The sequence below is a fragment of the Phacochoerus africanus genome, chromosome 3 (genome assembly GCF_016906955.1).
Source record: "Phacochoerus africanus isolate WHEZ1 chromosome 3, ROS_Pafr_v1, whole genome shotgun sequence".
NCBI classification, from domain to species: Eukaryota; Metazoa; Chordata; class Mammalia; order Artiodactyla; family Suidae; genus Phacochoerus; species Phacochoerus africanus.
In genome coordinates, this window is record NC_062546.1 from 188916311 (window position 1) to 188931748 (window position 15438).

General features: G+C 40.9%; 1 protein-coding gene across 2 annotated transcripts in view; it reads right to left on the reverse strand.

The window, feature by feature from the left end:
• Positions 1 to 318: 318 nt before the first annotated feature.
• Positions 319 to 15438, reverse strand: part of EPHA4 (EPH receptor A4) — a 150404-nt gene continuing 135284 nt past the window's right edge. Inside the window, exons 14-18 of one of the 2 annotated variants that reach the window (XM_047773621.1) lie at positions 14331 to 14480; positions 10425 to 10618; positions 6661 to 6816; positions 5406 to 6320; positions 319 to 860 (exon numbers count right to left, since the gene is read on the reverse strand). In XM_047773621.1, coding sequence (XP_047629577.1) covers positions 6206 to 6320; positions 6661 to 6816; positions 10425 to 10618; positions 14331 to 14480 — 615 coding nt within the window. In that variant the 3' untranslated portion in view covers positions 319 to 860; positions 5406 to 6205. Of the gene's footprint in view, positions 861 to 5405; positions 6321 to 6631; positions 6817 to 10424; positions 10619 to 14330; positions 14481 to 15438 lie in introns of those variants that run through there. The other variant, XM_047773622.1, reaches the window with a different exon arrangement.

Sequence of the window (15438 nt, forward strand, 5' to 3'; positions counted from 1 at the left end):
TAAGGGGAAAAATGCCTCTGTCCAAAGCTGTAGAGTGACTTATTAAGGTTAGTGTGGCTGCTACAAAGCACACTTATAGATACAGGACATCTAACGCTTCCGGGCTGTCTTTCTAAGGGATGGGGCATGGTCTCCAGGCCCACCAGCTCGTGGGGCTCTTCACCTCAGAACTGGTGGCAAACCAGAACCCTCCACGTGTAGCATTCCACAATGTTCCCAGGCAGCTCTGAACCCGAGCTTATACACGCACTCGCACATCCACATGCGCCCACACACGCACACCTATGTACACACATCAAAAGAGATAGTCAGCTCATATTTAGTCTAGGAAAAAATAATATATTTATATCACTGTGATGGCACACCCTGGGTAGAACGTTACTTCAGCAATGCATATCGTAGGCAGCTCATGGGAACTGGCGTTGTTTTGTGTGGCGGCACCTGACCTGGTGTCCGTAGTAAAACCTGTAGCCTTCGGTCACTTGCTGCCACACCCATGTGGCAGGGATGGTACAGGAATGCAATATGGAAATACATATAAATAAAACCAAAGGAGTTGGGGAACAAGGGCTCTGCAGAGCTGGTGCTGCCAGACAGGACATTCCTCAGTGCAATCGGAGAACGAATGCTGACGCTCCAATGGTTGCTGTTTCTTTCACCGGGAAAGGGGATTTGAAAGTCAGACATGTATTCTTTGCAGGTATGGGTGTTGGTTCATCAGTGTCTTTGCTCCAGAACCGGCTTGGTAGAAGCCGAAGAATTCGAATTCAGAGGACCTGCGGAGGGTGTGTTCTGTTTGCTTCTGTGGGCTTTGTCATCAACAGGAAGGGCTGTGAGGCCAAGAAAGCAGAATCTACTCCCTGGAGAGAAAAAAAAAACAGATTTTAGACAAAACACCAACTGATCCTGCCAGCCAGTTGTCAACCCTTAAAGTACAGAGAAGGCAGGATGGCTCAGGAAGGCATTCAGGGAGGAGATCAGAAATTCTATCTTTCCTCCTCTGAAAAACAATAACTAGAATTAACCACAAAGAATATTCATTATCAGCTTAATTCTAAAAACTCTGGCTAAGGTACTTGTTATTTAGATCTGTATTGCATGGCTGCGGACATTGAAGCACAGAGAAGCGAAACAACCTGCCTATAGTCAGACATTCTGAAGTTGCAGAGCTGTGATTAGAAGCCACACTGTCTGAGTCTACAGACAGGCTTTCCCCACTAGGTGAATGGCCTTCCTATGAAATGAAAATTCTCCCTTGTTATGGTTCATTTGTGCAAGAAGGGTTTAGAGCTGGTGAAAGGATGCAAAGGGAACTGCTCTACAAGCCCTAGAGAGCATCCAGTCTTTCCAAAGAGGGAAACTGTGTATTTTAGGGACAAAACTGGAAACATCACAATCCATCAATATTCAATAATATGATGGAAAAATGCTGACTATGAAATAAAAAGCGTTGGCTGTTTTTCTAAATAAGAAAGTGACTTCTAATGAATGGGGGTATCTAATTAGCAAAAAATCCATACGATCTGCATGTAACAGCTAGAGAGAGGCCTGGACACAGTGAAGGAGGGTTTAGGGACTGAAGCCCACAAAAAGCAACTCTGCCCTGGCAGCCCCAACAGCCTAGAATCCAACAAGACTGGCCCAATGCAATGGAACCACTGTGGCTTCTCATTGACTTCTCATTCATCAAATAATCACCTCAAGCCAAAGGAAGCAATTCCTCTTCTCTCCTTTTGATAACTTTCCATTAAGATCGCTTCTTGGACTAGAACTTTCACCACAGTGGCCTCAAGTGGAAAGCAAAGGTTAAGGACAAAAGGTATCTTTACTGATAATTTTTCTTATTTTGCAAAACCAGTTATTTACCTACTTGTTTTGTATACAAGCATGTTTATTGTGTGAGGGAAATAAACAAAATTTAGTTCCTTGTGGAAAATACTTTAGTCTGTTTGGAGAGAGAGTAATAAAGTTTTCTTATAACCTGTTCAGATAAAAAATTACTTCTTGGAGTTCCCTTTATAAGGCAGTGGTTAACGAATCCAACTAGGAACCATGAGGTTGCAGGTTCGACCCCTGGCCTTGCTAGTGGGTTAAGGATCCTGCATTGCCATGAGCTGTGGTGTAGGTCACAGACACAGCTCCGATCCCGAGTTGCTGTGGCTCTGGCATAGGCCAGCGGCTACAGCTCCGATTAGACCCCTAGCCTGGGAACCTCCATATGCTGTGAGATCGGCCCTAGAAAAGGCAAAAAGACAAAAATAAATAAATAAATAAATAAAATAAAATAAAATATAATTACTTCTTAAGCAACTTAAAATTATAAATGTGGGCAAGGGCATAACTACCAAGATATGCAAGAAACCACTCGTCAACACCATTCATTTTTTGACAATTGTGAAACAGTGGGCTCTCTTTTTCCCATCGTTTCTTCTCTGGATATCAGTGAGTCTACCAAACACAGTATTTAAAATGTGAATGCGCAGGGGATTCCATCAGACAGCATGTATTTGCATGCAGGACAAGGTAAACATGAATTTGACCTTAAAGACGCTGAGGGAGTACAGCCAACTCCATATGGCTGTGTACACTTTTTGAAGGTGATTTTCTTTTGCTAACTGCAATTCCATCCTTAGAAGAGAAGGAGTCATCTCAAAACCACGTCTCTTTGTGTCTGCCAACCCCCTCCTTCACTAAATGCCTGGATAGAAATATATTTGTAATATTCAGGGGGCTATTTGGAGACTCGATGTATATAGGAAAGGGATTGGATTTGGAAGTGAGAAGTGTGGGAACGTGGAGGCTTATTATCTGGCTGATGCCAGAATAAGAGGGAGAAAAATAAACCCTCTTTTCTTCTTTGAATTCAAGCAACCCCTTCATCATGGGGAAGTGCTTGTACAGAGATCAGACAAAGCATGTGGTCTGTGTGAGGTCAGGAGTGAAAGATGTGACTTTCATGGTGACTAAATAAACAAAGCATTGTTCCTCTGAATCAGTTCATGAAGACATCAAAGTGTCTTGACCATCCAATTCTTTTTATCGCCATTGAGTTTTTTGTTTTTTTTTTCTTTTTAAGGCTGCATATGTGGCATGTAAGTGTTCCCAGGCTAGGGGCTGAATTGGAGCTGCAGCTGCTGGCCACAGCCACAGCCACAGAAACACCAGATCTGAGCTGCATCTGCTACCTACACCACGGCTCACGGCAACACTGGATCCTTAACCCACTGAGAGAAGGCAGGGATCGAACCCAAATCCTCACGGATATTAGTCAGATTTGTTACTGCTGAGCCACAACGGGAACTCCTCACCAGGAGGAGGCGTACATTGTACATTTCACTCTTCCCAATTATAAAAGAACAATGCCATGAATTTCAAGCCTAAAAAATATAGGAGTGATTTGATTGGTCTACCATCTTTTGTATAGACAGGCATTTACCTCCAAATCCTCATACATACATTGAAAGTGAAGAAGCTTCATCTGGCTGGCTCCCTACCACTGAACTTCAGTCTACCCCAATCCAGCCCATTGCAATAAAACATTTTGTGTTCACAAGGGAATGATGGGTGAATAACACTTGGGCAACCTTGGAAGAAGAGTATGCCTTTCTGCTATGAATTTCAGCATCTTCTATGTAGGACTGAACAGCACCATGTGTGAGGAAAGGTGTTATTATTAAAGTGTCATTATCTCTAATTTACAGGTGGAGGAACTGAGTTATAAACAAACACAGAGTGAACTTCCCAGTGTCAACATCTTGGTTGGCTTTGGAATCCACAGCTGTCTGGATGCCAGAGTCTGGCTCCCCACCCAACATTCCTGTTGTCCTCACATATCTCTTCTAACCTCCTGGGAACAGTGGAGTTCCACTTCCATTGCTACTAGATGGTATTTTAGACACACAGAAAATATTTTGGGGGCCTTTCCATTGGTCTGGGCTCTAACTCAGACAAGGTATTAAAACTAAGATTCAGAAGACAACCTTTGAAGGAATTTTATATTCCTCTTTTCTCTCGGTTCCCACTTGAATATTTTCATTTACAAAGATACTTGCTGGGATGTAACAAAACAACTCCAGGAGAGTATATAGCATTAACGTGTTAGGACATCTTAGAATTGACACTCTCCTTTAGAGATGTTCTGCTTGGACCATGTTCAATGTTTAGAAAAATACTTCGTCTTAAGTTGTTGATTTTAGGAAAGTAAAACTTTTAATTATTCAATGTATGCGAGGTCGCATTCTCCTTTTACTTGCAAGCTAACACTGTTATGCTACCTTCTTTGAATTGGACTGAGGGGATTGAAAAAAAATACAACATAGGTTTACAGAAGGAAAAAAATTATATATATTATATATACATATTTTTTAAAGCAAGCAACCCCCATTATGTTGGTCAACTTTTAACATGAATATCCAGAACTCCCAGGCTTCAGCAAAAGTGGTGATACAACAAAAAACCATTGGAGTAGTTAAAAAAAAAAAAAAAACAAATTTCACATTCTTTCTGAACAGAAAAGCTTTCACAACTAATGTTGCAAAAAGGTTTTTACTAAACTGTCACGATGTGACAGCATCAAATTTAGCATTCCTTGCTCTATAAGAAATAGCTTTCAGGATAAAATCAAGCAGGGGAAAGGTCATTAAATGAGAGAGGCTCTTGTTTAAAAGGGATAAAAATGGAAAAGTTCAAAAAAGTTAAATTTTGTCCAGTCAAAAAAGTTAGGCTATTTGCTCGTAGGAATGAACAAAACCATGTTTTAAGAGGAAAATTCTGGGATTACAGTAGAAGTACTGAAGGTTAATGGGCTTGATGGATGAAAAGCCTGTTTCTTAGTAGGTCACTTTCTGATAATGAGCCAGTCAAGGTGACTTCCAAGTCTCACCGTTGACATCTAGGTAAATCCTCCCTGGCTGATCCAGTTTGGTACAGAGGCTACTGGAGCAGGACCAAAAATGAGACTAATGGTAAAGACCCTCCAGCACTCCTCAACTGAAGCAAATTCCCCAAAGAATGGGGCATGTGTGTGACCCAAGGTTAGAGGTTACCACCTGGTACCCAAAAGATGCTCAGTAAGCATGTATGACATGAAGGAAGGGCATCAAAGGGCAAGAGAGCACTCATGTAAAGAAAGCACAGCCGGTGGCGGTTAAGACACCGTCCTCCCCAACCTGATATCATTTAGTTCCTAGTTCACCTCTTCCCAGGGGAAGAGCACAGAAGCTATACTGTATACTGCTCTGGGTCTCCTCTCCCATTGCCAAAAAGGCTGAAATCTTGAAAGAGCCCCAGACAACCTGATAGGCACGAAAGATCATTACTGCTCAGTATTTCACATAAGACAAAGTTTTTTTAAAAAATTGTTTTTCCATCAGAGAAAGATTCATTGCCAGTTCTTTTGGCCTTACCTTGTAGACTTGGGTTTTCTTCTTTAAAGGAGGGAAGTATGAAAGTTCCCTACACAAGATTGTCACAGTCCACTAGCCATAAGGTAGTTACGATTAAGTTTATAGAGTCCCCAAATAAGACATATGGCACAGCCTTGGACCCGAAGCAACAGACCTCGTTTGTCCAGGTCAGGGTACGGTAGCTTGGGTTTTATTATTATCATCATTATTTTAAAATCCACTTTCCTTTCCAGCCCTCCTCGTTATCGAAACCAAGCAAGTGATCCGAGCACTGAGAGACAACACTGGTGAGTCACATGGTGTTCACCTAGGTTTTATCCACGGTAGGAACCAAGCCTTAGAAGCTACAGCTGAGTCCTTCCAAAATGGTCCTGGGCACAGTCTTCATTCCAGTGAGAGAAGGATGATTGTAATTAATGCCACAAACAAAACGCTACAGCTGTAATTCCAAATGGAGAGAAAATTAGGGATGTCTCGGAGAAGCTCAGTGTCTGGCAGCACATACGGCATGAAAACTCGGAGGCAGTGTTCTCTTTATACAAGCACATGTATTTTACAAATCGGTGATGGACGGAAGTCCTTCGAGAAACAATTTGTTCCAGGTCTAATTCAAATGACGGTTGTCATTTCTGTAAGCCCCACAGTTTCCACAATCTGTACACCCCAGCGATGCTGCAGATTTTTTTTTTTTTTTTTTAATTTCAGAGGGCGAAGACGAAGTAAAAAAGTGCAGTTCTTCAATTAAAGTGCATGGATGAGGTAAACTAATTTCAAGAGTTTTGAGTTTATTCAACACTGGCTCAGACGGGAACCATTCTGCCGTGTATCTGTTGCATTTGGGTTCTCATCGCCTGGATGCTGTTCAAAATCTTATTCTGGTGTGTGACGGCCGTGATGCCAATTCTGGCCAGGTCACTGGAAGTAGGGGGAGAAAAAAGTGGGAGAGGAAAGAGAGTGATGAGGGCTGAGAATCTCTGTTCCGGGCTTCATGCAGACACACATTTGAATCAGCCACAATTAATACAGCACAACAAGGCAGGTGTATTAAAATGTTTAATTAAGCAGTTGAATGCAACAATGTAGGCGCTTTAGAGAGGCTGTGCAAAATTACACTCAATCAATCAAGATGAAAGGCATTCCAGTTTTCTTTTTTTTAATTTTTAATGAATAGGATGATTATGCAGCTCAAAGCAAAAGAAGGAAAATACTATTAAATCTAGATTTACCCTTTCGTGTTACATCGCTGAGTACTTACTCCTGGTTCATGTGCACTACAGCCTCTAGTGTCGTATAACCAGCAGCAGTGAAGTTATCCTTATATCGGTCCATTTTAATGGCCTGGAGCCAATCACCCACCGATACCATGGCAGAGAACTCAGGGGAGCTTGGATCCAACAAGGCAGTGTTAGGTCTGGAAATGGACAAGAAAGGGGAGACAGACAGGAATCATCAGTGAGCCTGACTCTGAAGTCAGATCTTCTAAGATGGGAAAATGGAACTGAACCCCCAAGAACAGGCTTTGGATGGAATCACCAATGTCAGTTATCATCATGTGATTTTTTTTCCCCCCTAATGTGTTCTTCACGTCATCTCCTGCATGTGTTTTATATGGATCCCTTGGTACATTCAAGATCAGAGCAGGTCTTTTAACATCCTAGCCTGGGGCAAAGATTGGGAAAGGAGGGGCCCTCATGGCTGAAACCAGCTCCTTCTTTGCAGGAAGGATCTAGCCTCTGCCAGCACTGAATATCACAGACTTTAGTTCAGCAACTATGGAAACCCTAGTGAAGGATGAGTAAGGAACACTGTGAGCTTGCAACCTGCCAGACTTGAATGAAGCAGAGAAAACAGTGAGAGTTCAAGTCCAGCATGCTTCCAGCCAGGGTTGCAGGCAGGCTCAGTGCATTCAAACAAACTTGGGACAGCAGGGAGTTAATCCCCTCTTTAATCAACCCAGCCTGACCAGCACGTGTGCCAAGACGAGCAGGAAGAATGGCCACTTTGATCACTGTTTGGATTGTGGAATGTGCTTCTTGTATTCCCTTGCTGGGGCTCCTAAATAATCGTTTCAACAAATTCTGAGCACTTCTTATTAACGTATTTATTAGAGGATGCATTTCTCAGGCCAGGTGTTTTCCATTAGATCACTGTCAAGAGCTACTGTAGTGCAAGGCAGGTGTTCTGTCATCCCTCACGATATTGATATGCAATAAGTAGTCTATTTATGGAAAGTATTTATTAGGGGACTTATAGTTATCTTATCATCAAACTACTTAATAATCATGGGGAAGACCTCAACAGGGTAGGGTATTTTATATCACCCTTTTGTAATTACCTATAAGCAACACTGCTACTTAAGTTATATTTTACTGAACTTTTCCATAGAAATTACAGAATGTGGTTGATCTTAACACTTTAACCTGATTTTCACTGTGAGACTATGTCACCTGAATACAAACATTTAAATCAGAATTATGCCATCACTGCTGAATTTTCAACCCCCCAAATCCTTCCCTTGTCAAAACAAAATTAAGTCCATCTAATGGCTTAACTTTCTACATAGCAGAATTAATTCACTCCATTTTTCATTTTAATTTTTCCCTAAGTTATTTTGACTTGCATTGTTCCTTTTTTATATAAATATTTAACAAAGACTTGTTTTATCAGTCAGTTTTGTGTCTGAGTAATAATAGCTTGTCTTTCTGACCTTTCTTTTATGTCCATTATTTCAATTAAGTCCATTTTTCTGGATAAAATTCTGCAGACTTTTATGGTAAGAATAATCAGGAAAGATTTCATTCTTTCCCCAATTTTGAGCCAATAACAAATACTACTGTGCGGAATTTGAGACATTAGTGTTGAATGCTTACCGGTAATCTTTTTTATTAGACAAAAACCAATAATTTGCATCTGCTTCTAACTTTAAGCCAAGAACATTAAAAGGACAACATGTAGGCTTTGGGCTGACAAGGTTAAAATGACCTTAGAAGGAAAAGATCCTTACTCAGTATCAACTAACTCGAAGGGTCATTCTCAAGCTTGTTCTGGAAATCTTGGTGCTCTTTGTGGAACACTGTGACATTTGCCTAATTTTGTGCTGAATCACATACCATGTTACACTACATCCATTATCAGCAAGCGGTGAGAAGCACCAAAGCTCTTTAAGCACCATCAATAAGAAAAAGTTAGAAGTGAGAAAAATGTATCCGATAACCCAATTTGTTCTGCACTTTGGTGCTAAGTACACATGATGCAATGTCAGCAGCTAAAGATTTTATGCGGCCAGCAGAAGCGCCAAATACCAAAGAACCAAAGAACTGGCCTGAAGACCCTCAGACAAAAATACATGAGATCTGGAGATGGAGCTGTAAAAGCTGGGGGAGGTTTACCTTGGAATAGAAGAGACCAGTTACACCTGGAAGAGAGGTCTTAGCACCATCTACTTTCACCCTCTTGGAAAAGAGAAGAACCAAAAATAGACCAGAAGTATCTCTAAGGAGATCTTATTTTATTTTAGGTCACACATCTCCCAAAGGGCAGAAGAAAAATGTGAATTCAGCCCAGTGTTATTTCAGAAGAGCATTGGTCATTAAGCTCTGCATATGGCAGACAACAGGAAGGGATCTGAAAACCTAAAGGAGAAAGGAGGGGATCTCTGCTGTTTGTTACCGATCCCTGTTCTCATGTATTGTAAAGAGAAACGTATTCCTTCTCTTCTATGGTCTATAGGCTAAGTTTTCAAGAAAGAGACTGGAGGAGAACACCCTAGTGCAAGCCAAGACAGGAAAGGCTTGGATATCACGGAGGAAATGGCCTCCATGATTTTTAACTCAGGGTTTTGCTGAAAGAGAAGACTTTGAGAAGCACAGATCTGGAGATGAATAGATGCCTCACTTCAGGCAGGCCAGAATCACCTAATCTCCTTATGCCTCTCTTCCTAAACCATTTAACTCCTAAGGATGGGCACCCTTTCAGATGGGACTGGTGATCAAGATAGCCTGGATCTTACACCAGTAAAGCTCAGTTTCTAGGTAGAAAAATTCTTACTGAAGGATAAGACCTGTAGTATCTTTATCTTCTTTCTAGACTGAAATGCTTCCTTTCTCTCTTTCCAATGAGGTAACTACCTCTTTGACGGGTGGTTCAATCATTTTAGTTTTTAAAACGCTTCTCAAATATTCGTCTGCATGCTTTGTAACTTCACCGGTTTTTATTTTACTCCCGTTTCCTTCTATTCTTGAAGGACTCAGAAAACAGTAACTTTAAGAATTGAAACCCATGAATCTCCTGCTGCAATTAACACTTTACTAAGTCACCTTAAAGTTGCAGTGCCTAAAGAGCTGCCTTCTAGTCCTTATTTGTTGCTAAGCCAGGGTTCCTTTCCCCTTTTCAAATGTAGCATCTAGTAACCTTACGCCCAAAAGTACACTTCATCCCCTTCCTAAGTTCTCAGGCCCAGCCTCATAAAATAAGTACTTTAGCTATTCTTTTGCTGCTTTTTTTTTTTAAATTTGTTTTTCTGGAGTTCCCATTGTGGCACAGCAGAAATGAATCCGACTAGGAACCATGAGGTTGTGGGTTCAATCCCTGGCCTTGCTCAGTGGGTAAAGGATCCAGCATTGCCATGAGCTGTGGTGTAGATCACAGACATGGCTTGGATCTGGTGTTGCTGTGGCTCTGAGGCAGGCTGGCAGCTGTAGCTCCAATTAGATCCCTAGCTGGGGAACCTCCATATGCCATGGATGTGGCCCTGAAAAAAGAGCAAAATAAAATAAAATAAGATAAAATAAAATGAATTTGTTTTTCTTACTTCTATTTGAGGCTTGACAGGTATTAAGATCTTCCACATGGTGAACAGAACTACCATAAATACCCTATTAAATGAGAAAGAAGCCACCCAGGTTGCAGACAGCTGTGAAGTGGCCTCTGACTAAAAGGCAGGCATTAGAGTGAGTCACTACGTGCCTGCCATCTCTGATGTATTCTTTCATACATCACTATTAAGTAAGCATGGCTGACCTGGAGCTCTCGGTCCCCGTCCTCTTCAAGCTGTTGGGGTTGCGGATGAGTTTGTCCAACATGTTGACAATCTGCCCAAATTTAGGCCTGTCGCTTCTCTCCTTCTGCCAGCAGTCCAGCATCAGCTGGTGGAGTGCAATGGGGCAGTCCATTGGAGGGGGCAGCCGATAGCCTTCCTCGATGGCTTTAATCACCTATCAAAAAAATAAATAGAAAACCCAGAATGGTATGTTGAGATGCCAGGCAAGCTGTTGTTCGAGGTTCAACCTCCTGCTCGGCAAGGTCCCTGTACATTAAACTGCCAGCAAGCCTGAGCACGGGAACGGCTCCAGTTCTTTCACAGAAGCCAAAGCTGGAGCTGAGTATTGCTGGCAACAGAGCAAGGAAGCCAGCTGTTGCTATGAGGCGGTTCTCAAATGGCAGATGATGCCCATCTGAAACTCAGAAAAGTGGACAGGTGTCCATGTTCCAAAGTGGTTAGAACCCAATCAGATCAACAACAGGGTGTTGGCCTGGCCCCCCAGAGACCACAGGGCAATGTCTCTCTCCATTCTTCTATCCAGCATCAGCCAAACACTCTTAGCAGAAGAGACTCTATCCGAGTGTTAAATACATTCCTTAGCAACCATTCATAGTTGGTTCCCAAATGGAGGGCCCTTTGCATCATTTTGAGGCTGTATCCTCTTGATCAGACAGCAGGTGGATCAATACCAGAGCCCACTCTCTAGACTTTCCGATCCAGAAGATATTACCTCTCTCCAAACAGCATGTTCCTCAACCCCTCCAGATGCCCTCCAGCCATTTTTACTTTCAGACGACCAAAATACACCATGTACCAATTCTGTATCTCTTTCTTGGTCTTAGTCGTCTGTCAACTGACCTTGGCCCTAATAATTAAAGTTTTAAAAATAGTAATTAAAAAACTTTCCTTTAGGGCATTTATATTTTAAGAGGGACCCTTACACATCTAAGGAAAGAAGTTATAATGGTAAGTCATGACTGCCTCCTGCCCAGAGTGGCCTTATAAGCCATAAACCATTCAATAGGCTTTCTTCTCATTCTACTTTTTTGAATCTGTCTTCACAGGTATTGCAGTATTTTTCTTACTGGCTTTTCTGAACCTCCCTTCTTTAGGGCAAGAATCCCAGTGATAATGTGGTAGGACTCATGCCAAATATAAAAAGGGGAATTCTTCATTTCTTGGCTACTCACAGGCTTTGTTAATGTGAGATTCTGAGGACTTTTGTTTGGAGATTTTAAAAAGTTTTGTTTGTTTTAAATCGGTACCTCCCCCCACCTCAAAATGATAGCTCCCAGTGAAACTACCACTGGCTTCAGCGAACTCAATAACCACATCAGATTTCCCTGCAGTGGGTCAGTTACTGCTCTAACAATTGGCCTTTAACAGAAAATAATCAATTCAGTTGAGTCCAGCTTCTGTGTACCAGTATAATTGGGGTCCTTTTAACCAGGATACTGTTTCAGCTTAACAATCATCTTGGGATTTATTAAGCCCTCTGAACCTTTTTCTCCCACGTATTTTTTTTTGTCAACATCCTATTGTATTAGTATTAATTTACTTCTTCTGAAGTAGACTTCTACATGGTACCTTACTGAACACGATTCTATTAATTTCTGGCAATGACATTGGGTCAGTTTGATCCTCTGACTTCCTTTTATCTTTCCAGGTGCATGGTGTGGACTCTAGACCCAATGAAAACATCATACATTGAACTGAGGAGAATGCAAGGGACGTTGGGCTGATGCCAGATCAACACAATGTGTTATAAACCCTCAGACCGCTTAGTACTCTTTCATTAGCTCCCTATCCACTGCCAGCTTGGAAGATGGCTTGTGGGTTAACAAAGCATAATTTCTCAGTTTACTGCTAGATGTTTTAGAGGGGCAAAGGATTAAAACAAACAAACAAACAAAAAAACTTGGTAAGTTTGACATCTTCTCAGCAGTGGCTTTGACTCCATTCACCATATGCTAAATGAATTCTACCCATGAAAGTAATTCTCCAGTTACATTTCCTCTTAATCCCTGTTCTATACAGAATCCAATGCAAAGGCAAATACATGTGAATGATAGAGCAATATTATTTGTGAGAGAGAACTGGCTTCAGAGGCTTTTTCACAGATGAAGGCAGACAGCTGAAAGTTTAAAACAACAAGGTTGTTTTAGTATAGTATAAAAACTGTCAAAACTCTAGGCCTGAAAATATTAAGGATGGGAAAACTGACATTTTAGATCTGTTCTTCTGCGCATTTGGCCACCACTCTACCCGAAATAAAGATAAGTTTTAATATAGAATAATTAAATAAGTAAATGCAGGCACTACTCGTCTGTCTTTGTTCCTTTGAATGTCTCTCACTCGAAACCAAATGTTACTACAAGAAAGGTACTTGAAGGTGTCGGCAGAGCATAATCACATCAAACAATAGATTACACACTAGTCACTTTCATACTCTTTCTCTAGCTTGTAATTATCTATCAGTTGTGCTGGCTGCTGTCTTTCTTCCTATAGGCTATGAACCTTCCTTTATAATTTACAGACAAAACCATGTCAACACCACCATTCCTCTTAATCTAGTTGGAGAATTCTTTTTGCCCCACTGGGCATAGAGCTAATTAGCTTCTGGATTGCTCTAGACATTCATATCCTGATAAGGCAACCAGCCTCCCATTTCTTTCCTTTTCTTTATAGGGCTGCACTTGTGGTATCTGAAAGTTCCTGGGCTAGGGGTTGAATCAGAACTGCAGCTGAGGCCTATGCCACAGCCACACAACACTGGATCTGAGCTGGGTCTGGGAACTACACCGTGCCTTGCAGCAATGCTGGATCCTTAACTCACTGAGCCGGGCCAAGGATCGAACCTGCATCCTCACAGAGATAATGTAGGGTCCTGAACCTGCTGAGCCGCAAAGGGAACTCTCAGCATCCTATTTCTTGTTTTTTTTTTTACTTTATTGTCAAGGTTTTGTAATGTCCTGTTGTTTGGGGGCAAGGCAGATGGTCAGGTAACATTCCACATCGTAGACAAACATTTTAAAAAAGACATTTTCTAAAATATAGCTTTTATTGATAAATTGAATGCCATGCATTAATAAACATACTCTATGCTAATATTAGGAAAGTTTTGTTTTTGTTCTTGCTTTTTTAAAAAAGGGCATTTTATTTTGTTCTGATTTCTAGCCCTTCTAGAACACCTTCCCAGAATTAGCTAGTAAGTACTCTAGGAAGATCCCTTGGTCTAGATCTGTTTTTTTCTTTCTCACTAGAGATGTTTGTAATTAAATTCTATTACTCTGGAATCTTATTAGTGTCATTATTGAATGCTTTTCTGAAACTGCAGGCATTGTGGATACTCCCTTTCGAAGTAGTCCAGATGGTACATTTAAAGGGATGTGCATAATTTACAAAGGGTCATTTAGTGAAGCTTTATTTTAGAGTCCTCAAGGGGCAAGCTCTAATTACAACTTTGCCAGCTTTAAAATATTCACTAGTTTTCTTCCAATCAAACTTTCATGTCAATAGCATCTCATGCGAAATTCGTGTTTTTCAAATATCCCTGCCTTTTCTTAAAATTCAAAATTTAATTTTATTTCAGTATGCATTTAAAAGTTAACCAGGTAAACACACTGCTCCATATCACTAACTGATCGAGCTATACCTTTATCTGTCTGTCTCTCTATTTATCTATTTCCCATATTATACCAGTTAGGCTTTGTTATTTTCGTCCTGGAAATCTGTGACCATAAGTTTTAGCTAGATTACTAGACACAGTTGTATTAAGAATCTTAGCTTAATGTATCATTTCAAGTGCAACACTTACTCCATCATACACTTAGACTTCCTGAATCTCAAGGCAAAGACACATATTTCAGACCATAAAGACTCACATCTTGATTGGACATGTCCCAGTAGGGTCTCTCTCCATACGACATCACTTCCCACATAACGATCCCGTAGCTCCATACATCACTTGCTGATGTGAATTTACGATAGGCAATTGCTTCTGGCGCAGTCCACCGGATAGGAATCTTGCCACCCTGTGAACATCCAAGCTCTCAGTTATCCCCCAAGTACACTGATGTGCCATTTTGGTTTCTGAATGTTGTTACAGTTTGCCAAGCAGGACAACAGCATTCCTGAGACAGCTTTCCAAACAATAACAAAAAGATGTGTGTATTCTAACTAAACTCTTCCAGGTTAGGATGGTTCTCACGTGTTCTCTTTAGCTGTGCGGAAGTAAACATCTTATCTGTTTAATTATTTTTTAAAAAAGTCTACCTATTACCTGGTCTCTGCTTAAGGCAATACTGTAGGAGAGAGGATAGTTTAGGTTTTACAAAACACACATTATCCATGGCGTATAGCAATGGATGCACAGCTGACAGTAATTTTGACTCCTTGCTGGATTCTCTTACCCAGCAGCACAAAGGCAATGCTTAACATTGCTTCTGAAATCATGAACTAAGGAAGTTAAACACGAACGTTTCTCTCCATTCCACTGTCACCCAACTCTTGCAGAGCATGAAAAACATGCCCAATGTAGCTAAACGATGATACACAAAAGAGGCTCTTAGAGGACGTCAAAGAATTCCAGATGCTAAAGCCATTACTGACTTTAATGGAGTAAGGGAAGATTTTGATTATTATTTAATTTTAAAAAAGGATCTGCAGAAATGGTAAAATAATTGAAGATTACCCAAGGAAAGTTTAAAGGTCTCAAATGTCTCTGGTTTGATCATGCTTGTATGCAATGTATTTTGAAGGCAGTTTCGAATTTCTTAGGGTTCCATCTGGGGAAATCAATTCAATTTTAATTCAGACCCTTAAGCTCTTTGAGAGGACATCATTTCAAAGTTTTCTTTGCTTTATTAGGACTACTAAACAGGGCAATAAATTGTCCTAGAAATTTCACAGGTTCACTGAAGCGTACTCTGCAGACCCAGTGTGTTACATTTATGCTTGTTCCATACATCTGGACATTTGTGCTGACTTCCA